The 25,008-nt window shown below is 41.2% G+C and overlaps 1 protein-coding gene across 1 annotated transcript in view; it reads left to right on the forward strand.

The window, feature by feature from the left end:
- Positions 1–23,494, forward strand: part of LOC148426598 (uncharacterized) — a 44,534-nt gene extending 21,040 nt beyond the window's left edge. The window contains exons 2-4 of the mRNA XM_088409346.1: positions 11,852–11,989; positions 18,105–18,235; positions 19,056–23,494. Coding sequence (XP_088265472.1) covers positions 11,852–11,989; positions 18,105–18,235; positions 19,056–22,569 — 3,783 coding nt within the window. The 3' untranslated portion in view covers positions 22,570–23,494. The remainder of the gene's footprint in view (positions 1–11,851; positions 11,990–18,104; positions 18,236–19,055) is intronic.
- Positions 23,495–25,008: the final 1,514 nt, after the last annotated feature.

Raw genomic sequence — 25,008 nt, forward strand, 5'->3', positions numbered from 1 at the left:
ATAGATAGATAGATAGATAGATAGATAGATTTATTTTATTATCATTACACCGGCACAAGTACAAGGTATGAAATTTTGACATAACGAGCTTGAACCGTCCAAGAACCATACAATACATTTGACTGACAGGGGGAGACAGATTGGCAAGGTACACCGGGATGTGCTACACTGAGCACTCCGAGATCCTAGCAGGAGTAAGGTTACATGAGGGGGCGATGAGAGAGAAAAAAATAAAAAATAAAGACGAGACCTCAGCTATGCCCCCAAACAGAGGGTGTGGCTCAAGTGGAAAAAAAACTCCCCGCACATGAGTCAACAAAAAGACACTACAACATATCTCGCACAACATAAAGACTGGGGAGGGGCAGTGGGCAAAGTGGGGCCATGACATGGCCACACCGGGAGCTGCCAAGCGCTGCGCTTTCTCAAGCGACAGTCGCATCAACGTCACGCGAGTTGAACTCAGGAATGACAGAGGTGTTGACTCGTGACGGTTGATTTGACGTTGTACCTTGTAAATATTGTAAACATGTCTTGTAAACCGCCCATTCACTTTCTGCCACTTGTGCAAAACCTCAATTCGCTTTCGAGCTAAGTTTCAAACCATCAGAATTGAATTAGCCAAATTCATTTGACCTCTTGCCCAGTCCTAGCTAAGTATAAGAAAATGACTTTGCAACAAGCCCCCCCAAAAAATGGAGCAACTCTGAATGAAGAGTCATATCTGTTCACCTTGTCCCACAGACTATGAGAAGTGGAATTTGGCACACAGCAGAGCTGATGCACTGCATATAGTAGAAGGCACCTGTAGAGGAGAGATAAAGCAGGATGTTCGCGATGGACGGAAAAGAAGGCAAGGGGATGAGGTAATAGATCCGCGGCTCACTCGAAAGGTTCTTTGGACTCACATTTTGATGGACAGGGAATTAAATGTTGATCGCCGAGCTGAGTGATCTTTTTGGTCGGGGCCTTGGGACTTATCACGGATTTATGATTTGTGCTTCAGCCCGGCACAACAAAGAAAAGGCCTTTATTTTGCCCCTTCCCTCACTTCAGGGTCTAGTCTCATCCAAAATGAGAACTATAGCAATCTTTTTCGTTACTGAGAAAATAATGCTCGGTTTTGATTCACTCTTTCAGACTGGGACATTTCAACAATTCTTGTCTGTTGTATTTTGCTGAGAAGTTAGAAACGTTCTTGTTTAGCGATAAGGCAGACATTTTTATTTCGTTTTCACTGATTTTTTACTTTAAATTAACATATATGATTAAATCAATTCAAGGACGGCACGGATCAGAAGTGGGAATCACAATCAGAACTGGGCTCCTCCTGCAATTCCGACATCTCACCAGAGATATCCATGAAATAAATGATGAGTCCTGATTCTACATAACTCAATGCAATGGAAATACTGCGATTATCAAGAAAATAAATGAAAGCAGTTAGAAAACAAGGGTGTTTAAATATGATAACATAGAAATAACATACAAATAAAACAAGGCTGCAGAATGGAATGGAATTGTTACAGTGCATTCAAGTTGTTTGAGTTGAACATAATTTTCATGTATGCAATGCAAATCCCTTTGCAAATTGAATAGATGGCAAGATGAAATCAAATATTCGTTCCAAATGACTTCGATGCAAAGTTTGAGGATCAAATCCTAGGAGGCGCAGCCGACTACAAAGGGCACAGTGTGCATTAGCAAATATAATCTGCTCATCATTTATTCATTCAGTTTGTTTCATGCATGCTGCTCAACCTCAAAGGTCAGAGAGAAGCACAATGTTTTTCTTTATGTCGGGCGGGAAACAACAAAACAGAAGAACGCATGAGCAACAAGGCTTGTGTGGCTCTTCCTCACTCCGAATTTAAGCCATTTTTTAGAATTAGTAACTAATCGAGACTAACTGCTGCTCGACATTTAGACTACATTTGTTTATCCGCGTCATAAAAAATCGTCGCGGAAAGCCGGCTGCTTTTGTCCATGTTTACGATTATTGAACATGCGGCGCGAAGAAACGCCCCGGCTAGATTTATGCAAGTGGAGCATTTATCGCACTCGCCGAGCCTCAAATTATTATCGACTTTGGCGCGGCTTCATCTTTCACCTCGGCCGCTGAGCTGCGAGACACTGATGGAGGTGGGAATGTCTTTTTTTCCATCATTCTGTCACTTTTTTACCTTGCAGTCCCAACATTTACTCTTCTTTACTTCTTTGCAATCAACTTGTCAAATGAGACAGTTGGCATGTTAAATTACTTGGTGGCATTTTTACTTGGGGGGGGTAAGTGTGGCAATGCCCTTATTGTAAGAATTGTGCACCTAGCTGACGCATGGTGAACACCCTGCCTCGCTTGTGCATCCTCCTATTAGCTCTCACGTAGCAGCTATTCAGAATGGCTCTCATGATGAAATTGAATTTCACAAAAAAAAATAAAAAACTATTGGAATTGAGCATTAAACATGGCAGTGTGAAACCAGCCTAAAATTCTATTGCAACTGTTGATTCCGTCTCCCGGTGCAAACTACACAATGTTGTTCTGAAATCATGTCAACTAACAAACAATCAATTATGCTGACACTGAAATACATAACCCGTTGTCAGCGTTTACAGGTAAGTCTGGCATAAATTAGCCACTGATTACCGCTGCTCGAATGCTCCATATAGGCTGGAAAAAATTTATGGTCTCTCAAGTCTAAACTTTCTAGAGTGAAAAGTAACTTTAAAAAAGTATAACTTTAACTTTAAAAAAAGGTTGATCGTTAAAAATAAAGCATTATCTTTCATAATTAAATGAGATGTTATTTGATATACTGTGTTTATAATGTTTTTTTTTCAACAATCTGTGTTTATAATTGGGTTTTTTTTCCACCAAGAAAGAATTTCTATTTTTATTCAAATATATCTGAATACCAAAAATACTTGATTGTTGCAAGTCTAGTTGGACTCGGTTCAGTAATCAAAAATACAGTGGACCCCCGGTTTACGACATCCCTGCCTTGTTTTTTTTTTTCCACCTTACGACATGGACCGCAATATTTTTTTGTCCCCTCTTTACGCCATTTCTTTCGCCTTACAATACATCCAAAATGGCGTTGAGTGTGCGTGCGTGACCACCATGTTGGATGTGTCCATGCTCATACCTCTATACACACATCACTGCTTACGGCACTACAAGGCTGGTCTGCTATTGGTCGGCGTCACGATTCAAAATGGGGTTTTTTAAAGCTTTGTTCTCCTGTGAAGGCTTGAATCGTATTTATTAGGCATTTTACTGCTTAATTCAAACTTTAATTGGTTAGCCATGGGTTGCAAGATTGCTAGTAATGTTAAAGAGAGAAATGAGAAGATGATTTTTATGGAAACGAAGCTGGCGATAATCAAGAATAACAAAGAAGGCTAGGCTAGGCTAGGCTAGGCTACCCTCGCTAGGGAATATGGTTATAACACGCTCCTTCAGGTCGCTCAAAGGTAAATAAATCATTTATGTATTTATGTGTTTATGATGTTATTAAATTGTATACATGTATATTTTATACACGCAGCACTTACTATACTATTTTGATACCAATTTTTAATATGTATATACAATTTCAATGTTTTTACACGCATTAGCTATTTAACATAGGTTTGGATTGCCCGCCATACGGCAAATTCACGTAACGATCCCAACTGCGGAACGGATTAATCTTGTAAACCGGGGGCCCACTGTACTTTACAAGTCCAATGGCAGAGTCTGACACAAATCTGAGTCAAATGCTCGAGTCGAGTCAGAGACAAAAAAAAAAAAAAAAAAAAAACTGTTGATTTCAGACTTGGACTGAAGTACTTGAGTCATAATACAGACCTGACATTTCCACAACACTCACAAGCTTCGTCACACCTGGTGAAAACGCTTGCATTTTCATGCAAAGAGCAGCCATGCTAGCATAGCCCAAAGCCAAAAACTAAAGCTAATGTATCTTTACTGAGGGACAACACCGTTTACTGCAAGCTGACATCTGTTCTTCTGTACATGTTTAGAATGTACAGTATTTGCAGGGGACCCTAGCGGTGTTTTGCACAAACATGTAAAATAGTAGCAGTCAGAAGCCCACAGACAAGACAAAGACATTAGCTGGTAAGGGCATGCAGATACTCACGCATCCGTCAAATAAATAACCGGAGGGTAGTGGCCATGAAGGCATAATAAAGGCAGTCAAGGGAGATGCATTAAGGTTGTAAATATCAGCTCATTATCGCTCTGCTGTCTCGTTTGGCACCGTGCGTGTGTGTGCGTGTGACTTTGGCTAACGGAGATCTTTAGGTCATTACAGTAGCAAACGTGTCATTAGCTACGCAGGGCATATCAAAAAAAAAAACAACAACAACAACAAACAGAAAAATTGCATGCATAAATAAACGCGTGTCTGACAGAGACAGATACCAAATAGTAATAGATTAAGAGAGCAAACAAATTTGCCAGTGCAAATGGAATTGTTTCTATTCATTACAGTGTCCAGGATAGGATACTAAATATGGAATAAGATAATTAGACGCCTAATTGGGTTTGATAAACACTTATAAATTGCATGCTGAATTGCTCTGACAAGGCCCAGATGCAATTAGGAATCATCAGAATTCCACAAACGTCATCTAGTTAATCTTTGTGTCACTATTTGGCAGCAGCGCAGAAATATTAATCATTAGCGCGTAGTTTTATTGCAATTGTTTTAACAAATTCAACAAAACACATAGTTCTGAATGTGGTATGAGAAATGCCAAATAAATATTACCAACCACAAATGATGCTCATACATTCCTCCCACACAAAATTGTTGTCAAGCATATTTAATTATTACTTTGCATTTGTTTTATTCCACACATTAAAAACAAAGAAACACATGTATATACTGTATATTCTAAAATATGATTTATCGTCAATCAAGTTGATGATTGTGACAGCCTGCTTTTTGGGCTTCCCAAAAAGAGAATTTCAGGTTTATAAACTTTCCAGCATTCAGCAGCATATGCACTGACAAAGACCAGAAGCCAAATTTAAAATCACTTCATTGGCTCCCGGGTTGGTTGTATGGTTATTTTAATGGGTTTTTTTTTCATGTCTAAATGGTCTTGGACCTTTTCTCCCTTTCAGAGCTGATTTTACCCAATGAACCCTGAGGTACTCCAGTTTTATAGATTCCTTTTGTGGAACAGCCTGCCAAATCATCTTAGACATAAAGAGAATGCTTTTGTTTCAAGAGCTTTTCCGTTTAGCTTTTAACTGGTATTGAATAATTTTCTTTGATTATTTTAACGTGAATTTTAATTATCATTGTTTTGTCAACTCATTCACCGCTTTTGCTTTTCAAATTAAGAGCCAATTAATTGGAACATATAATGTATTGCTTCAATGTGTCATGGTGATTCCTTTGTAAAATGTTGTGTGTCTTTTCGTTAATTTATGTGTTCCGGCAGACCACCCTGAATTTAAAAAATAGATATCAGTCTATCAGCTTGTACGGGACATTTTAATTAAATTGATGTGATTTTGAAGTTTTATTTTGCGCAACTAACTAAACAGTAGCAGCATGTAAAATAGAAAATTGCCTTGATCTCATTCACTGCCACTGATGGCTGTAAACGTCAAAAGTCCATTTGAACTGAACTTTGTCTTTGATAGCTATGTAAGTCAAATCCATTTCAAGTGGGCTGGTACAAAATGAGTCAGCTAATTTATGTATTTATTCTATTCTCTGAGAGCTTTCTAATAGACATTATTATATTTGAATGGAGAGAATCTGATAACACGACTGTTGTTGCTACTGGACTTTTTTTCCTCGCTTCTTGGATTGATTATGCATGCAGAGCTTTGTTGTGTCCTACTTTTTTTTTTTTTTTGCAAGTTTGTTTCAGAACATAACTTTGGCCCTGATCGCAATTAGAAAAAAAATGTAAAATACAGAGCAATTACAACATCCCCATAATTTCAGATTCGTAACTGCTGCCAAATTTCTTTGGAGAGGCACAAATTGTCATCTAAAATGTTGTTCTGGCTGACATTAAGCGTTTTACATGTTGGCATATTCACTCATCATCTTAGTGAGAAAAGGCAGCGGCGGAAGGAAAAAAAAAAAGTAATCGGGAGTATTTGCAATGCATACAAGCCTTTTTGGACAAAAAAAAGAACCAATACACAAAGGTAATGAAGATGTATGAAGGTGGTGAAAAGGAGGATACATTCTCCACTGCACACTTTCAATCTGCTGCACAACCAGAGGTCTCTGGCGGGATCTTTTTCATGAATATATTGTATATCATTAGTTTGCAACGCGCACATAGTCGAAAAAGCAGACAGGCCACGTGTAAAACACTTTAAGCGTGACTTTTTTGCTGCAACAGATTAAATTACATCCTTGCAGTTTTGCTTGATAAGTCCTCCTATTTGTGGCATGGCTGAAGCCATAAGCAAACATGGCACTTCTTCCCCAAAGTGGAAACGCGCTCAGATCGTTCACGCCCGTGGACATCAGTCGTGCTTTTTCCTCCTCAAATCAGGCTGACAGACGTGCGAGACTGCGTGCGCTGCAAGTTGGATTTGCATATGGCTGTTGGTGCATGACAGTAAAGGGGAAATCACGTTTAGGGTACAAATTTAGCGCGTCAAGAAGCAGCAAGTTGTGACTTTCGGTGCTCCTTTTCCCGAAAACGTCCCGCTGACTTCTCGACAGATAATTACACAATTACACTGTATTAGGTTGTGTGAACCCAGGGAAGGGACAAACACACACACGCACTCCTCTCAATCTACTCACAATGGCAGCACTCAGAGAAAGGCCGTTCTGGGTGATTGGATCATTTCCTGGTCATGGATTTAGGTCTGCGAGAACGCTCGATAAAACACACACACACACACACACACACACACTCACAGACACGCAGGCACGTGCAGGATCGATGGAAATTACTTACGTTTCTGTAGAAGATCCTGCTCGTCCACTCTGACTACGTGTTTAATGTGGACAAAAGAATGGAGATGCGTTTTAATCAAGCAACCTTTTATCAGGAAAGAAACCATATTTATTTTTAGTAACCTTGGAAAAATGCATTAAAAAGGAATTCCTTGACAGATAATTAAAAAAAAAATTATGTGTAATTGTTTTATAAGATTCAGATTTTGAATTTGCCCTTGAGCAAATTCCTAAAATACACTCTATAAACCTATGAAGGTTTTATTAACACTTAAGGCACCTTAATTATCCAAATGGAAAAATTTAGATGATTTATAAAATGATATTCGAGCCTTTGGTATGTCACTAATTCCTAACATAATTGATTTTACTGCATTTTGATTTTTTTTTTCAAAAATCATCCACTATAACCTCTAGGAACCATAAATGGCCCCCATTGTAAAAGAGGTTAAATTGAAGGAATAATACATATGTGACGTGTTTTCACAAAATCTTCATTTTCATAAAATCAGGCTTAAGAGGTATTGATATATTCTAATTCTAAACCTAATTTAAAATGATACATGGAGGTAGCTAAAAAGTTGCCAAAACTGCCAAGTTGAAATCCCTTGCTTTGAGAAAAATACGATTAAAGTTCTGGCACATTCCGCTCTAATTATTCAACAATTATTCAGCTCTACTAATCCCTTATTTTCATATATATTGATTACAATTTGAAGCTCTTGGCTGCTGGTCCCCACTTTCAAAATTTCAATGCAAAAAGCAGGGGGATATAAAAAACATCAAAACGTTTGCCAAGAGTTTTGATATTTTTGTTGGTGACGTTGGTGGCCTTGAACGAAACCCGATCAGATCCAAAGACCCGCTACTTCCAATGACACTCGCCAACGTTGGCATCGGAGCTTAATATAACTTTCAAACCTACAGTGTATGTAAACGCAACAGCTATAACATGTGTCAAATGAAATTTGGCAATCGGTCAGGGGTTTTGCTAGATTATGGCCTGATTGCAAAAAAACACACTTATGAGGTTCACACACTCAACATCAACAATGTTTTTTGTAATGCTAACAGAACATGATGACAAAAAATATTTGATTGCAAAATAACACACTTATGAGGTTCACACACTCAACATCAACAATGTTACTTGAAATGCTAACAGAACATGACGAGAGAACATATTGGATTGCAATCACTGTGCACTGTCAATACTTTTTTGGTCCTTTTCCGTCTTATTGTCATATTAACCATTTATATTGTCAAACAGTTTCAAATAACCATGGATCGTATGCTTGTGGGCACGTTTAAATGTAATTTTGATTCACGATCGAGTACAATATGAACATTTTGGGAATAAATGGTAAGCTTTTATTTTAAGATTGATATAACATCCTGAGATCCAGCCTTTTTATTTGTGTATACCTTTTGACTCATTTCAGATGCGCTACTAAGTCCTAGTGAGCTCAGTAAAGGACACCGGGCCTTTCCACGGATGTCTTTATTTTGAAAATGACATTTGCCATCTTGCTGAGATAAAATGAACCCAACTGTAGACAAAAAGGAATAGGCTGGGTCTCAGGAGGATTACAGTAAAATTGGATATCTTTGTTGAAACATTGTGAACTAAAGTGGGCTGGACTGAGCCATGACATTCCGGGCCTGAAAACGAGTCCCACTCCGGCCCTGCTTACATGTGCCCATATAGCGTACCTGCGGATTGAACAAACCCAAAGAAAGTCATTTTCCTTCATCTTTTTTTAATTAAAATCACCTTCATATGCACATCAGGGATCATTAGTCTCAATGGTAATAATAGTGTAATGTGGAGCTGTGATATAGACTGTCAGCGTATGACCCGGCTTCGCTTCACAGAGAAGGCGTTAGACAGAAGGAGAAAAGGGCAAACGGGGGGCTATAAAAGGAGGGTAACGAGTACCGCAAGAGGATGGTAGAGGAAAAAGAAGTATAGAAATAAGTGACAAGCTCAAATTAAATTCCCATCATGTCAGTGTAGAACAGAATTCAATAGTGTTTATTGGCAGACCCTAGCCTGGGGGAAATTACATTCTGAAGCGGAGCATGGAATGAATGCACACACACATATACACCGTTTGGACACAAACACACACACGCACATGTACATCTACTGAGTACAATTCCTGCATATCTTCAGACCAAGAAGGGGAAAAAAATCCAGTGGCAGATGTGAGCGCGCAGACTAGTGATGTATCCCCTAAGGTACACATGCCATTTGTGTACTCCCTGTCCTTGTTCTGCACACACATCTGTTGTGAATTTGTTTCTCTGATTCTTATCTTCACACAAAAACATCAACCGGGACACACATGCATATTCACACACAAAAAGTCCAAGTGGTGCATTATGGATGATGCAGACTACTGTTTTTTTTTTCCCTTCATCCCCACAAATTGTCATTCTCTTGGCAGATTTGACTTTGATGTAACCAAGGGTCTTCTTGTGTGAAAAAATAAACACATGAAATATTTGTTTACATTTTTACCTCATTTTAGACATATTTTGTGGGTCACTTTAATTCAGAGGGGAAAAAAATAAGCTAAAGTCATAACAGTAGGAGGAAATAAACTAATTAGGATCACACAACACAGTATATGAGAATAAAAAAGTAATTTAGGTTCGTGTGCAAGTTTTCTTGAAAAAAAAATGCTTTTCATTGTTCATATTTCTAAGAGTAAATCTCAAGTTAAAAAATATGCTTTCTCTTAAAAATTTTGAAAGTTATCTTTTGAAAAATCATTCCTTTTATGTTTCTTTCCACTGGAAAGAGACAGAATTTTTGGGATAATTGACACCCTCTCATGTTTGGGTTTAGTTGAGGAAGCGGCGTAAGGGAGTGGACTCAAAAAAATGCAGAAAGGCTGGGAGGTTGTGGCTCCAAAAAATTAAGGTTCAATAACAAGCTGAGGAAGGAACAACAGGAACAAAACAATCCAAAGTAATAACAACGAAGGTAGACGGGGAGTACTTGGAGGGGATACTCAGATTGAAGAAAAAGTCAACATCAAAACAATGACATATAACAGTGTGACGATTACCCAACAACTAACAGAAACTAAATTTGGACTTAAATACATTCACACTAAATTAGGAGAACGCGAAACAGCTGGACAGGCAAGAAAGGCAGGGGAACCTGCCAATCACTCAAACAAGGACACTATAAGGAGGACAAACCCGAGGAGACCGAAACACGAACTTAACAACATAAACAAGACCCCACAAAACCAGAAAAACAACAAACCCCAACCAACCCAAACATGACAAACCCATCAAAATGCATTGAGGGCACTAATATTTAACCTCGGGGTATAACAAAAGCCAGGGTTATTTATTTATTTATTTTTTATGTCAAGAATGCGAGTTAAATCAGTTGAACCAAATCGCTCAACTTTAACTAATTCAAGATATGTATTGTACAGTTTTTTATTGAAGGCCATTATTTACAAGACAGACAAGTTTGTTCAAATGTATGTGAAATGGCAACAAAAAGTCCCAGCATCAACCCTCTCGAACTGAGCTGTACATTATATTGTTCCCTACTGCAAGTGAATTGAACTGTCCTTGAATCAATTTTCCCCCTACATATCATAAACCAGATTCAATATAAACCTGAAAAATTCACTTAAACTGACAATATGTAATACACAAAAGGTAGGCCAGAATCCCACCCGAATAAAAAAGTACAACTGTATATGATGTGGAACCTGTGATTATTAGCAGTGGCAGCATAATGTCCCTGGAGGAGAGCTGAACGATTCTAGGAAGAAAAATATATAAAATGTAAGAATACAATAATCACACATTACTGTGCGTATTTCAAAACCGCACTGATATTGAATTTACTTTTGACCTCAAGCTCTTCATCATGGCTGAGGTCAGCCTCAGCCAGTAGCATGTTTTGTTGTTCCCGCCTGTGCTGATTTGCTAATGAGGCATTCACCTTGTTTTATGTTGAGATACGTAATAATTCCCGTGCAAATTTGCAGTTCGAATATGGATGGGACTGGGACTAGGCCGGTGTGCATAGCAAAAAAAAATAATATAATTGACATCAATTGTTTTTCACATATAATATGATTTTATAGGGTTAGGGTTAACCCTAATCCTAACCCTATGATTTTATAGGCCCTTTTAAGAATAGATTTTGCTCCATGAGCTAAAATGAGTTTAACAGCCCTGCTCTAAACGATTAATCGATTATTAATAATAATAAACAATTTGGTTAGCAATTAGTTGTTTATTAGGCGATTAAATGCAACACCCAAAAATCAAACTATTGGCTCCATATTCTGTCCATTACGACTGGATTTCTTTCTTTGTGAAACAAACACAAAACAACAACAAAAACACAAAGGATAGAAAAAAGGCAGACAAAGCAAAGATGCCAGGCATAAATCATGTTGGCATTGCTTGTTTCGATGCGCAGTGTGGACCTCCTGAGTACAGTACATGTAGTAGAATAGCAAGTTTCACATCACATTGAGAAGTCAAACGTATCTACAAATGTGCGGCAACACTGGCTGAATGGATATCAGATGATGACATTTTGACACGGTGGCCTGGGACCTACTTGCAATATCGTACAGTATTTTGTTCAATTCCTCGTTGGAGGGAGTCACCAGGTTCAACTCGGCAAAGCCAGTGCTACAGCAAAGTACTTTAATGAAGCACGGCTTAATGGATATGCGTGGAACACATGTCCGGGTTATTATGAGAAATGTTTCAGGCATGCAAATTTGCTGTAAATGGTTAACGCTCTGCTCTAAGCCTTTACGTTATTGTCGCTTTATTGCCTCCATTTCTCCTCGCTTTCCCTTGTTCTATCTGACGTTTTGTGTGTGCGCGCGTGTGTTCCACAGGAGCGTGCCGAGCGAGCGCTGGGCTGCTCAGTGGAGGATCTAAAGTCTCTTTTCTACTGTGAGCTGTGTGACAAGCAGTACCTGCGCCACCAGGAGTTTGACAACCACATCAACTCCTACGACCACGCACACAAGCAGGTACATGACGAGATGCTGCCACTTTGAGCTGGAAAACACAATCGGGCATTTTTTTAGGATCCCCTGTTGTGGAATTATGCACTGATCCGAAGCTGCTTTTCTTCCTGAAGAGTGGCGCGGTACATACTCGTCAGATATCAATTTCAATCAGGTGAAGGTAAAAAGAAAAGGAGGGGGTTGAGAAATAATGAAGGGCAATTAATATTTGATATGGACAGGATGAATAGACTTTGCTATGTAGACACCAGTGAGAAGCGTATGGCCTTGGGGTGACATGAGTTCTGATATGAAGGGCTGATGACATCAGAAATGAAGAGTGAAGCTTCAGGCAAAGATGTATATCGGTGCATGAGAAGAATGGGCATTTACATGGCGGAGGCGGGTCAAAACTGTGCCAATGCAGGGAAGCGGTGATTGCGAGAAAAAAAAAAGGAAGTGGGTTTACACTTACAATTTGCAAGCTTGAATCTTCATTGCTTTAAGTATGTATGAAGGCACATGCACAAGGTCTTCTGGGCATGTACGTGGGAGGGAAACGTCAAAATGAGGGAATGTATGCCTTGTTCAAGGGCAACCTTAGCGATACCTTTAAATAAAAAAAATCTAACGAAGTAAATTGTACATCCATCAATGATCTTAGCCCCTTATTCTCATGAGAGTCACGGACATGCTGGAGTCTATTCTAGCTGCATAGTTGAAAAGAAAATATGGAGGTTTAATTTCTTCCAAAATTCTTCACTTTCACGCCACTGTTGTGCTTTTAGTGTCAATATGCATGGCCCCTTCTCAACCGAGGACGTCAAACGCCAGGCTATCATGCTATATTATCCTTTAGTTCTAAGTGGAATTTTTCCAATAAATGATCTGAAGATCCGAATCCATCCATCCATCCATTGTATCTATGTTCTCAAATGGGATATAGGTATCTGTGGGTGTGTATGTGAGATTTTGCAGGAATCTGCAAATCTGACACTGAGCTAATGCGGTTTAATGCTGTGACAGGAACAGTACAATTTGACTTTCAAGTGAAGAGCAAATCAATTGGAAAATGAAGCAACCTATTGCATTAGAGTGACTCCTTTGCAAAACGTTCTATGACTTTTGTTATTTTATATGGATGCACAAGTGACGTCATTTTCCTACAAACAGGCTAAAAATAAAAAGGATGATGTTGCTGAATCCTCAGTTGCTGAATAAAAAAAAAACAAAAAAACCTACACATTGAAAAAAGGTCGATAACCGCTGAAAAAAGGAAAAAAAATATCAGTCATGACTCAAGCATGATTGTATTATTCCAGTTTGGACAAGATGAAGCCAATGGAGCGTTACTAAAAAGCCCGGCAGCAGGTTCCCTCCTGCGGTCTGCTTTCATTCCCATTTTTGTACACAAGCTCTACTTGGACTAACAAGCTAAAAGTTCTGCTGTTAGCACACTCTTGTTCAGTTTTGTGCTGTCATGCCAAGTCGTACACTAAACGTGCAGAGGCTCTAACCGCGCGCAAGAAATCTCTTCACCGAGCCAGCCCGCTTCTCGCTTAAAGACGCCCACACCGGGCCATGAAATGAACATTAAATAAGACCGTTCCCGCTCTGTCATTGTTCTTCGGAAATGAATCGAAGCAACTGCGGGCCAATGTTAATGCTTTGTTTTAGCCGGCGGCAGGTGCGGGAAACAAGCTGCATGAGGCACTGAGCTGACAGTCGCCACTGGCGCTGGGAGAACACACACACAAACAAACACACACATGCACAGTGGCATGCATGCTCACTGCCGAGCAAGCAGACAGCCGATGAAATTCCAGCCGAAGACGGCTTCCCTGCAGGAGTATTGGCTTTAAAGAATGGAAGCTGATTGCATTCGCGCCGTCTGCTAACCCTTACCATCGATTCTGGGTTCAACGTGTCCGCAAAGAGCCCTTCTCGGCGTTTGCCGCCGATGACGGAAATTGCACGTTACAACATAAACGCCCTCATTTAAATAAAGAGCAATCAAGACATTTGCATGGAGACATCCTTCCAAACCGTGCCAGGCAGCAAACTGCCTGAAGCTGTGCACATCTGAAGGAATATCGATCCCTGGGGATTGAGCTTGACAGCGAGCGGCAAGACGGCCACGTTGGGAGCACGAGGGGGCATAACATCAGACAAAAGAGTCCTCTTTAAAGGGGGGAAGAGGGCATCTGTGATGTTGCTGCCGACACTAAATATAGCAATGGCGTTGGGTTTTAGGAGTACAATAACCTGGCACTGCAATTGAAGCAGGAAGGAGCATCTTCGCATATTCCTTCTGGCGCTCATCATTATGGACAACCACGAGCACGCCAACTCTGATCTCATCCTCCGCCCGTCTTGCTCCTCTTGTCCGTTCTGGTTCATTATGTATGCCCCCCGCGCTTGAATGTTGAATATTACTCACAGATCTTCTGTTAAAGCCTCTCACAACATGACACAAGCTCTCAAATTAAAAACGTATGCAACAAGCTGACTTCATATCCAACCAATAGACATCAGTAAATTCAATTAAAGATCTGAATATATTATTTTGATTGACACTGTTAGAGAAACAACGATCGTGTTTTGGTTAACGGTTATCAATTTCCATGGGATTTCTTTTATGGGCGGCATGCAAATCAAGGCAAATTACGGATGTATTTTTTTTCACATTTTTTCTGTTTTTTACTCTTGAGGTCAAATGCTGCTCTCAAAGAATATTGAAAGCTAGATTTTTATTGGGAGGTTAGAGTTGTGAAGTTGCAAAAAAAACTTTACCGATCAGCTTTAAACTGTCATCACTGGACAATGTCAACAAGAAGACGCAGACCATCAATGGCAAAGCATGACTTAAAAGATTGTAAACATACGTTTATCTCCTAATTTTTTTTATTTAATTATTCCAAATACCTACACATCAGGCATAATTTGTACTGGCTGAGAAAATATGCACTTGTCTTCCTGCATGTTATTCCGTGAATTTATATTATTTTTACTTTTACATTATATTAAAATCAGTGAGTAAAATGCTTTAAAGATATTGAGCCTCAGATGACAGCCAGAGGTAGAGTTTAAAGCACAGAATTAGCCTTTGAGCCAACGCAGACAAGAATGCACACCAAAAAGCGTCAATAGTGACCCCCGGGTGAACACATAAAATGCTGTGCCACTGTTCAGTCAGTACATCAGAACCTAAACGCAAACAACGCAGAGACAAAGATTCCGAGTGACAAGACACTGGCGGTCATACGGGGCTCATAAAATCGCAGCTACATACGTACCTGTCATCCTATTTCGCCCCTCCAGCACGCCAGAGGCGGTGCTTAAAGCATGGAATGATGAATATCAGAGAGGTCATGATGAATCAATCATTTATTGAGGGTGTGACGTCATTGAACAATGAGTCAAGGACCACAGTCAAACAATAGGGAGCAGCAACATCCACACAGTAAAGTTTACGCAAATCCACAGAACCTCTCAAGAGACACGTCTTCTTATTTATGTTTTTTTTTCTTTTAGTGACTAATGATGTCAAATGAAGAAAATAATTCGAAGTTCATAATTCTTCAGACCTAGCTGAAACGGTTTTTGAGTTATAGCCCGAATTTTGATTGCCACGTTTTGGTTACAGAAACTGTACATTAAATTTGGGATTATTTGGAATCTCTCACCTTTGTAATCTAGCAGATGCTATATGTATGTATCTTAACCCCGTCTACAAGAATCTGCACTTAAAGCTATCACAGCTGTCCCATTATCAAAAATATCATTATTTTAAAAATTGATTTTTGACATTTTGGGGGTGCTGTAGCTTGGAATTGGAGTTTGTTTGCGTTGGTGGCTTTTCAACTAATTTTTCATCATATTTGGGGAACTCTATTATGTGTTTAAAGAGTTTAAAGGGTGGTTTAACGAGGCCTCTGGGACAAAATGGCCATTTCAGACCCCCTACTTTAGGTCCCTCATGAGGGCACGCGATGATGGGAATGATCTTTTTACTGCATCAACACTCACCTTTCATCAGTGTTATTGAGCCCCCTAAAAATGGTGCTCATCCAACACCTTCACTAAGAACCAACTCTTTGTATATGGGACTTTTTTTGCATACTTTCTGAAACATCCTAAGTCCATAAAGTAGGTTAACTGTTGTTTTAACTTTCTATTTATGTTTCTGGGGGTAAAAACAGTCCCACATACTCAAATTCAGATTAAAAAAAGAATCATATCAATGAAAAAGACTTTATTGCATGCAAATTAACCCTTTGTGCACAATACAGGTAGTATATTTATTTTGTAAGCATGGTGGTCAGGGAGGGACTGAGAAAGGATTTGTCAACGGGAGAGTGTATGTGTGCAGGAGCGAGTGTGCGTGTGTGTGTGTGTGTGTGTGTGGGGGGGGGGGGGGGGGTCTAGCACAAACGTAATTGTTGGGGGATGGGCTTTGCCTGGCATAAAAATAATTATTATTTTTGTAGTATATTAGCAATATTTTGTTAATTCAGGTCTTGTATTGGGTCTAGTATTAGATGGAAACTGGGGCAGCAAATGTTGATCCTGGCACATATGCAAATAAGCTCCACAACCTACAAGTGCTTCTGCATTAGTGTCGTGGGTGAGCTGATAGTGGGATGTTAAGCATCAAATGATAATGTAAAAAGACAAGCGCTTGTGTAAGACTCAGCACAGATTAACCTGACGTCTGTCATCTCCTGCTTTAGATCGAGGTGTGAAAGAGTGTGAGTGTATAAATAGATCCAATGTCTGAGGGGCTAATCTGATGTGTGCACATGCAAGTGTGTGATACATTCTGGATGATAGGTGGGAATGAGTAACATCATGTGAAATAAACAGAGAATAATAACCATCCATCCATCCATCTTCTAGTCATATTTCGAGGTATTCTGCAGAACAAATGGAATATGTCACAAAAACGGCAAATTGTGACGGTTAATGCCAAGATTTCTCTGTGTTTGGAAGAGACTAGAGAGGGATTGGATGGACGTCGTTGGACAATGCCGCAGCTATTCCCCAACTGCCGAGTTACTCCTTAGCTTTTGATGCCGACAAATATACAAAGACATGCGCACTAACATGCACGTGCACACACCTGCCAAGCGTGGATAAAGGAGGGATTACAGTGTGTCAGAAAAGGAAATCGAAAAAGAGAATCGGCACAATTGCAGTGACAGACACATTTCACCTAAATAAACACATGCATACACAAAGCACAGCTTATTGTTATTTATTACAGCGGTGTGAAGCATTCAAGAAGGAGACCTTGAATGCATCACGGTTGCTCTAAATCATGAATGCGCAACTTAAATGATATTGGGGGTTTGGGCACTTTTTTTTAGGGTCGCCATATCACCTTGAACTTCCAAAACAGATTTATGACCAAGAAAAATGTCTGCATACATGTAAATTACCTGTTTTTATATACATTTAATTTTTCAATGAATATATAAAAGACCCTCTATTCAACCACAGGTTTAGAACAAGCAACAAAATAAACACATGCTGTGACTGTTTTTTTTCTTCCAGAACCATAGGCACTCTTGTATAAAAATTACCATTCAACTGAACAACAAATAAATATATAAATACTAATAATACATAAATAATAAACTTTGTGTAAATTACCCACAAAAGATTGTGAGCAGCGACGTGCAATCGTGGGCGCTGATGGGACAAAGGTCCCAAGAATGCACCCCCACACCACCTGTTGAATGAAACATTTCCATAACAAGAAGCGGTAAGTGTAAATTCCCTTGCGTGGTTAATCTCAGCCAGTCAAAGCAAATCCCCAAAATGGATGGCAGTTGATCAAAAGTCACAACTCTCAGACGGCAGAAGATAACCTCATAAATTTTACTCTTGGTGTCCAAAAGATGCAGCAGCATCATTAAAGTACGCCACTCAATCATCTTAACTGTGTCTCTAATCGAGAATTCACCAGTTTGTTAGCTCTCAAGCGGGGGCACTGATCGAAAGGCGCTTTCGTCTTGGGCTGAATGGAATTAATTGGGAGCATGTTTTGAAAAGAAGCATCTGAAAATGCTAAGCTCAGTTTGTAAATCAATTGAATGACTCCCGCAACCCCTTCCTTAATGTGTGTTTACCGCAGAGGCTGAAGGAACTGAAGCAGAGGGAGTTTGCTCGCAACGTGGCCTCGAAGTCATGGAAGGACCAACGCAAGCAGGAGAAAGCTCTCAGACGCCTGCACCAGCGAGCACAGCTGCAGCAGGAACGCCAGCGGTGAGTGTGCTTAGCTGTGTGTCTATGTGTAAAATAAGATCAGGACTCCACAGAGGTTAGAGTGCGTCACATCTACTCAATGTTTCTTAGATTTGATGGATGCATCCACAGATGTGGGAGCACTCAGTTGCCCTCCATGGGCCACAGGTGAAGTAAATATAACATGAGGATACTGGCTTTCTTACAAAGGTGTTTTAGGGCCGTATCAAAAAGAAAAAGGGAATTATGTGGCATAAAGTCGTATCGAGAAAATAATGGTTTATAACAAGAAAAAAAATCATGCTTTCACAACTTAGAGTGCCCATCAGTGTTTCAATTATTGTCTAGTAAATCAAAATGACAAAAAATAAAATTAAAAAAGGTGAAGCCAGCAATATTCTGTCTGGATTTCAAACGCGCACACAGGAGAAAGAGAGGGGCATCGAAATGCATTCGATTAATTCATAACACTGCCTTCGCAAGCTGAGACGTGATTGGTCATTACCTGAGCCTCTCATCACTGTAACGTCGTTTTCAGTATGGCTGACCAAAGATGACTAAAAATGGATGACTTTGCAACCTAAAAGTTTGAGTTGACTTTCCCGTTAATAGTGGTAAAATTACGAGGACAAAAATGCTAATGTCTTCTCTTCTTTTGACAAGAACACAATTTAGAAATCATCCAATTCAAATCCAAGAGATGTGACATTTAAGAGACGATCCAATTTTCTTGTAATGGGTAAATTACTCTACTTATTGCTTGAAAAAAAACTGTAAATCAACGAGCTATGTTCTTGAATGCAGACAAACTGAGTATGTTGTGCGTGAACTGTCATTACAGGGGCCAAGGAAGGACTTATGAGCTACGGAGTGCTGTCAGGGTTGTCAGCCAGCAGCAAGACAAAGGCACGGAGCACAAAGCCCGCAGCCCTACGGACAAATTTGAAGCTTTCAAACACACACATAGGCCGCCAGCCAAACACGGTGCTACATCTCCACTGAGCCACCAGCGAGAAAATCCTTGCCGGCCTCCCTCTCAAACACCATCGTCCACTCCGGCAGAGTCCCAGCTAATCACTCATCCGGAGTCTGATAAAAGTCCTGCTGCAGTGAATCAGCAACCGCATGTGGGCTGCCAGCTGCCCCAGGAGGGGCGGGGAAGAACTGGAGGCAGGCGTGGGGTGTCCTTCTGCTTCTCGCGCAGGGGGCCGCGGCTGGAGCCCTCCGCCTCAGTTTTCTCCGACCAGGAGGAGGAGGAGAGAGAGAGGCGGGAACAAATGAGAGAGCGGATTAAAGGAATTTTGGAAGACATTGAAAGGGAAATTGAGGCTGTTGGTCAAAGCAATACGGGAGGAAATTGCACAGAGGATGCTCAAATAAGAGAGATTGTGAAAGATAATCAGAGCTGTGATTTAACACGCTCAACATCATCCGATGAGCTAAAGCCGGCAGTAGAAGCAGGTGTCGATGCGCACATATCCGTTTTGGGTAAAGATGGTTCCACCTGTGTTCGATGGCCTGTCAGTTTGCTGAAGTTCACCAAGTGTGAGCCACGCATCTCTTACAGCTACAACCCAAATTGCACGAATCGACCCCAAAGAGCAGAACAACACGCACAGGATCAGCTATGTGATCTCTTGGATGAATCGAATCCATGCGAGCCAGCTATTCTTACACCAGACACTCATTACAGTTTACAAAAAGAGATGAGTCTCACGCACGAGCCGAAAAAAGCCGAGGAGAACCTGAAGGCAGAAGCACACCTGTTTGTCAAGAACAAAAACCTTTCATCTTCAGGGGGAGGATCAGAAGGGCCGTCATGCATGCTAAGTATAAAGCACCATGTGAGGGCGCCCTCCTTTCCAGTTGACCCCACTCATAGTGACAGCTCTGACACAAACTCCCCAACTCCCAGGGGAAACAGATTAGCTGGCACAGGGGGAATTGAGGAGAGAGCTATCCCAGCCCTAAGCTGTAAATTAGAATCTGTCACCAGGCTTGGCACACGGAGGACTAGTGTCGGCCCGCCCAGGTGTGAGAGCGAAAGTGGGACCACGTACGAACGTGCAAGAGATCCTCATTCTCAGAGAAGAATTTCAAGCAGAAAGAGTAAACACAGCACAAAGAAGTTCAAGAGAAAGAGGGGGGAAAAGCGAAAGGCCGCAAATAAGCAGCAATCAGTCAGGTATAAAATGAGGAGCGTTGTCTCCGCAGTGTCCAATGTGAGCGCCAGAGGAGGGGGGACTGAAGACATTTGGCAAGACAAAAAGGGACAACAGAAGATAGAGGCAAGAGGGAGGGTGTGTAGAACTGGGAGCAGCTGTTTCCCAGGGAGAGATGAGGCCGAGACAGTTTGCATTTCTGTCAGGAAGAGGAGGCCTCACAGGAGCCACCGCTCGCCATCCCAGTTCCTGCTAGGCGAAGAGCCGCGGGAACGCTGGCACGCCTTCCCACAGTTTGCCAGACAAACGCCTGACGCAGAGGAACAGACATTTCCCCAGAGATCTCGCTGCTCCTTACACTCTTTCTCACCAGGATGTAACACAAAGCTGTTTTGGGAATCGGGTCACCATAGCAACCCCAGGAGTTTCATTGACTGCAGTTACCCTGACAACAGCTGTAGTGGCAGCCCGGCGAGAAAGCGAAAACTCCTCCATGGGGACAGGAGATTCATTCACAGTAACAGAAGTAGTTTAAGACTATATGAGGAGACAGACAGAGGGAAAGAAAGAGGGAAGCAGATAGATTCCAGAGACCGAAGTTTGTTCGCAGACCAATGGGATTGGGTAGGGGAGACTGGTGGGCTGAATCCTGGATGGAACATGAGGAATAGGGCTTTAGGGTGGGAGTGGGGAAGTAGGTCTAGCCCAAGTCCAAGTAGCAGGAGAACAAGCATGGAAGACATGGACTGGGACAAGTGGACATTGGAAAGCAGTGACAGCTGGGAAGAAAGTCTTACACGCAGGTCTACCTCAAAATCTAGAACCGGTCCCGAGAACAGGTGGAGCCCCAGCTGCACATGGGGATCTGCAGGGACAGGACGCTCAAACTTCAGATATGTGCCGAGCCCTGAATGGTGGACCAGTCGGCGGACGTTTAGTCCGACAAGGGAGTTAAACATGTATGAGTCCAGCAGGGGCCACAGCCCACGTTCCTGCAGCCCGGGTAGCACCGTGTCTGAGCTCAGCTGGGAATGGAGCCAGAGTAGCACCTGCTCAGGGGTGTCGGGCAGGGGGCTCCCGTCCGAGTTAAACACACAAAGTGACTTCATATCTCTTTCGTCTGACCTTAGAGAGTCTTCATCAGAACCCAACGCGCCTCATAGTCACAACAACACGTCTCGGCCTGAAAGGACCAAGTCACAGTCAGATTGTGACCATGGGCCTCCTGTTTCGGCCACCCCAGACAAAAGCCAAAGTGATCCTGTCCCGCAGAAACCAATGCGGACACTGCAGCTCCCCCTCATAGGAAAGCGGCCCTCTATTCAGAAAAAAGTGGGAAGGCGAAAAGAACAGAAGGAAATGATTCAGAAGGAGAGTGGTGATGGGGAGGCGAGTCAGAAATTGGACAGCGCACATTCTTTGGGCTTGGCTGAGTCAAGCCAAAGCAGTACACCAAATCTGTCGGCGGCGAAGATTGGGACTGATGACAAGCAAACAGGCGCAGGCTCAGCTCAGCTAATCAGCTTTAGTCCAGAAGAGATGGACAAGTATCGACTCCTGCAGGAACAGGCGAGAGAGCACATGCAGAAAGTTCTGGAACAAGGTGAAGAGAGCACAGGCGTGCCCATGGAGACAAATCTCACATCTGGCACACAGCAAGACGAGTGTGAGGCTCCGGAGGAGGTATACGTGCCCGTACTCTCCCTCAAGCCTCCACAGAATCCGGGTCACGACCTCCAAGAAAGACTGCTACACATGAACCCGCAAGAGGAGTTTACACCGCCTTTGGCTTTGGGCCTCAGCAGTCTCCCTCCCCTAACATTACCCCCCCCTTTGGCCAACCTCCAGCATTTAATTTTACAGCACCCGGCGTTCTCGACAGTTCATTCCCCCGTCTCACGCCCCTCTCCTGACGTCCACCCAGCTCAGGTGGCTCACTCACTCACCCAACCCCACATGAGCCTACCTCCTTACCCTCATCGCTCCCCGGCCCCTCTCTCAACCCTCTTTCCGTCCATTCTCCTTGCTCACCACGCCATCCCTTTCCTCCCCCCGCCACCTCCTCCCCTAGTGTCCACCTTCCACGCCAACCCTCTTATGCCTCTTTCGGCGCTAGCCCTGCAGCCTCCTAACAATCTGCGGCCTTTCATGGACACAGTGTGGCCAGTGAGGTTCCAACAGAAGGCCTTGTAACAGTCGCAGAGCTGCTGCCACGATTTTTAATTGTCCATGGCAGGAAAGAGCACGCTATTGGAAATGGGGTCGTACCCGTGCTGGTATAGAATCAATTCGAGCTCCTCTCCACACACATAGCGAGCCCCCCTATTGACCGTTTTTCAATTGAAAATGTGTTTCTCCATTAATCCCCCGCCGAGTGGCAGCCCACAGTGAGACAACTGACTTTGATCATTTGCTTTCTCGATCATTCAAGCTTATAATAAAGGGAAAGGTGCACCTGCTATTCAAAGACAAGCTGGGCTTGTGTCATCCTTCCTCTTTGTATGTGGCCCGCAGCCTTTTGAAGTGTAGCCTTCATGCCCCTGACAAAGAGGCGAGAGGAAATAACATCGCTTCTTTCGCCTTGGCTCCATTTCACACAAGTGGTAAAAAGTATGACTTTCAACAATCAGAAATGAAGTTGTAGCACAAGCACTACTCAACAACATGAATTTAAAAAAGTATGATGTTCTCACTTTAGATAAATGGTTGAGGGTGGTTCTTGAAAATGCTTCTCTTGTTAGAGAATTAATGACATGAAATGTATTGAAAATGTAAAGCCCAAACTTTAAACTTTATGAAGTTTACAAATTTGATAAAGAGAATATTTGTCAGGATAACAACTTATTAAATTCTTGTAAGAACACATTGCACTATAGCTGTACTGTAAATGAGCAGGTGGGGTTCAATAGGTGTTAATTGTAAATCTCTGTTTTGTCTATATTTTTTGTATTTTGGAAATATTCTAACATAGCTAATGTTAAAGTCATGACAAAAAAGGAAGGCCATCCATAGTTCACCGTCTATTTCAAAACACTTTGGCGGCGATTCATATGTCACGTTTCGATACGCAAATGTATTTATGAAAATTGTTGCGCCAGCAGTCTGATCTGTGCTAAATTAAAACACATCTTAAAAAAAAAAACAATGCTTCCACGTTTTTTTGTTGTTGTTTTTTTTTCATTATAATGAAGATTGTTATACAGCAAAATCATTTTCACATGAGGACGGTGATTTGGACCCAGAAGCAGACAGAAGTGGAAGTGTTTATACACAAAAACACAATATAACTACATATCGGAAAACTGGACTTGAAAACTAAACCTGTAGAACTAGACTCAGACAGTAGAGCTAGAACATGAACCTAAACCTGGAATGAGGAATTTGGACTTGAAAACTATACTCTGGATCAGAAACGTTGATGGACTCTGAAGACAAGACTAAAAAATAGGAAACCAGCACGACATGATAGCTTGAGAGCTTCACTTGATGAACTTCTGACAACTGCGTATCTGAGAATTTTGATCTTAAATAATGACAAATATTAATCCCACATGACATAACCAATAAACGAAAGAATCGAAGCAAATGAATGGCACTGCATGCATTGATCTATCAATCACGGATAAACCAGTCACAACAGGAAATACAGGACCGTATTTGACAGAAGTGATAAATACATAATAACAACTGATATCACAAGAGTAACAGTGCTTTTCAACACCAAATTGTGATGTCCACCCAAAAATGATAAGTCCAGCAATTTATTGTAGCTTTATTGAAGGTTTCTAAAGACTCACACTAACTTTCAGCACAAGAGGTGTTTATATCTCACAACCAGAATGCAAATGAAAGGAACTTGCCTGAAGCCATTGACTAATTAATTATACCTCACCATATAGCGAGTACCTATAAAAATTAAATTACGAGGCATTGCTTGCCAATGGTGAATTTCAAGTGACTGGCCACCCAATCATTGGCAGTATTTTATAGGTATGTACAGTAGACTTGCTAAATTAAGTCATAATACGGTCATTTCAAAACCCTTTAAGTAAGTTATGAACTTTCCATTCATGAGTTCCCTCAATGGCATGGAAATTATGATTTTTCTTTTCATGTTATGTACCTTTCACAATATTTTTCTTTGTATAACTGTTAAAATGAAGCTGCCATATATATATATATATATATATGGCATATATATATATATATGGCATATATATGGCATATATATATATATATATATATATATATATATATATATATATATATATACATATGCATTCTTGTGCAAAATCAGGGAGAAAGACGGAATCCTATAAAAGACAGAATCCCATCTTTTTCTCCGAGACAGGAGATCAAACGGACTGTGTGAAATATAGAGCAGCAATAATTAGCAGCTGTTACAGCATCAAAACTCCTCATCTCCACCACTCTCTCCGACACTCTGCTTTGTCCTTATCCCCGAGTTTAATTCCCAGATTTCTTTCTTTTTTTTTTGGTCAAAGCTCTCCATCTTCCAAGAGCGACCGCTGTGAGATGACACAACAACTAGCCACCGTACGACAGGATTGACCTCCATTTTTCCTCTCTAGAGAAAAGCGCTTAGAAGAGGTAAACACGATAAAGCCAAGA

This window comes from Hippichthys cyanospilos, chromosome 3 (assembly GCF_059441005.1).
Source record: "Hippichthys cyanospilos isolate Australia breed blue-spotted pipefish chromosome 3, RoL_Hcya_1.0, whole genome shotgun sequence".
Taxonomy (NCBI): Eukaryota; Metazoa; Chordata; class Actinopteri; order Syngnathiformes; family Syngnathidae; genus Hippichthys; species Hippichthys cyanospilos.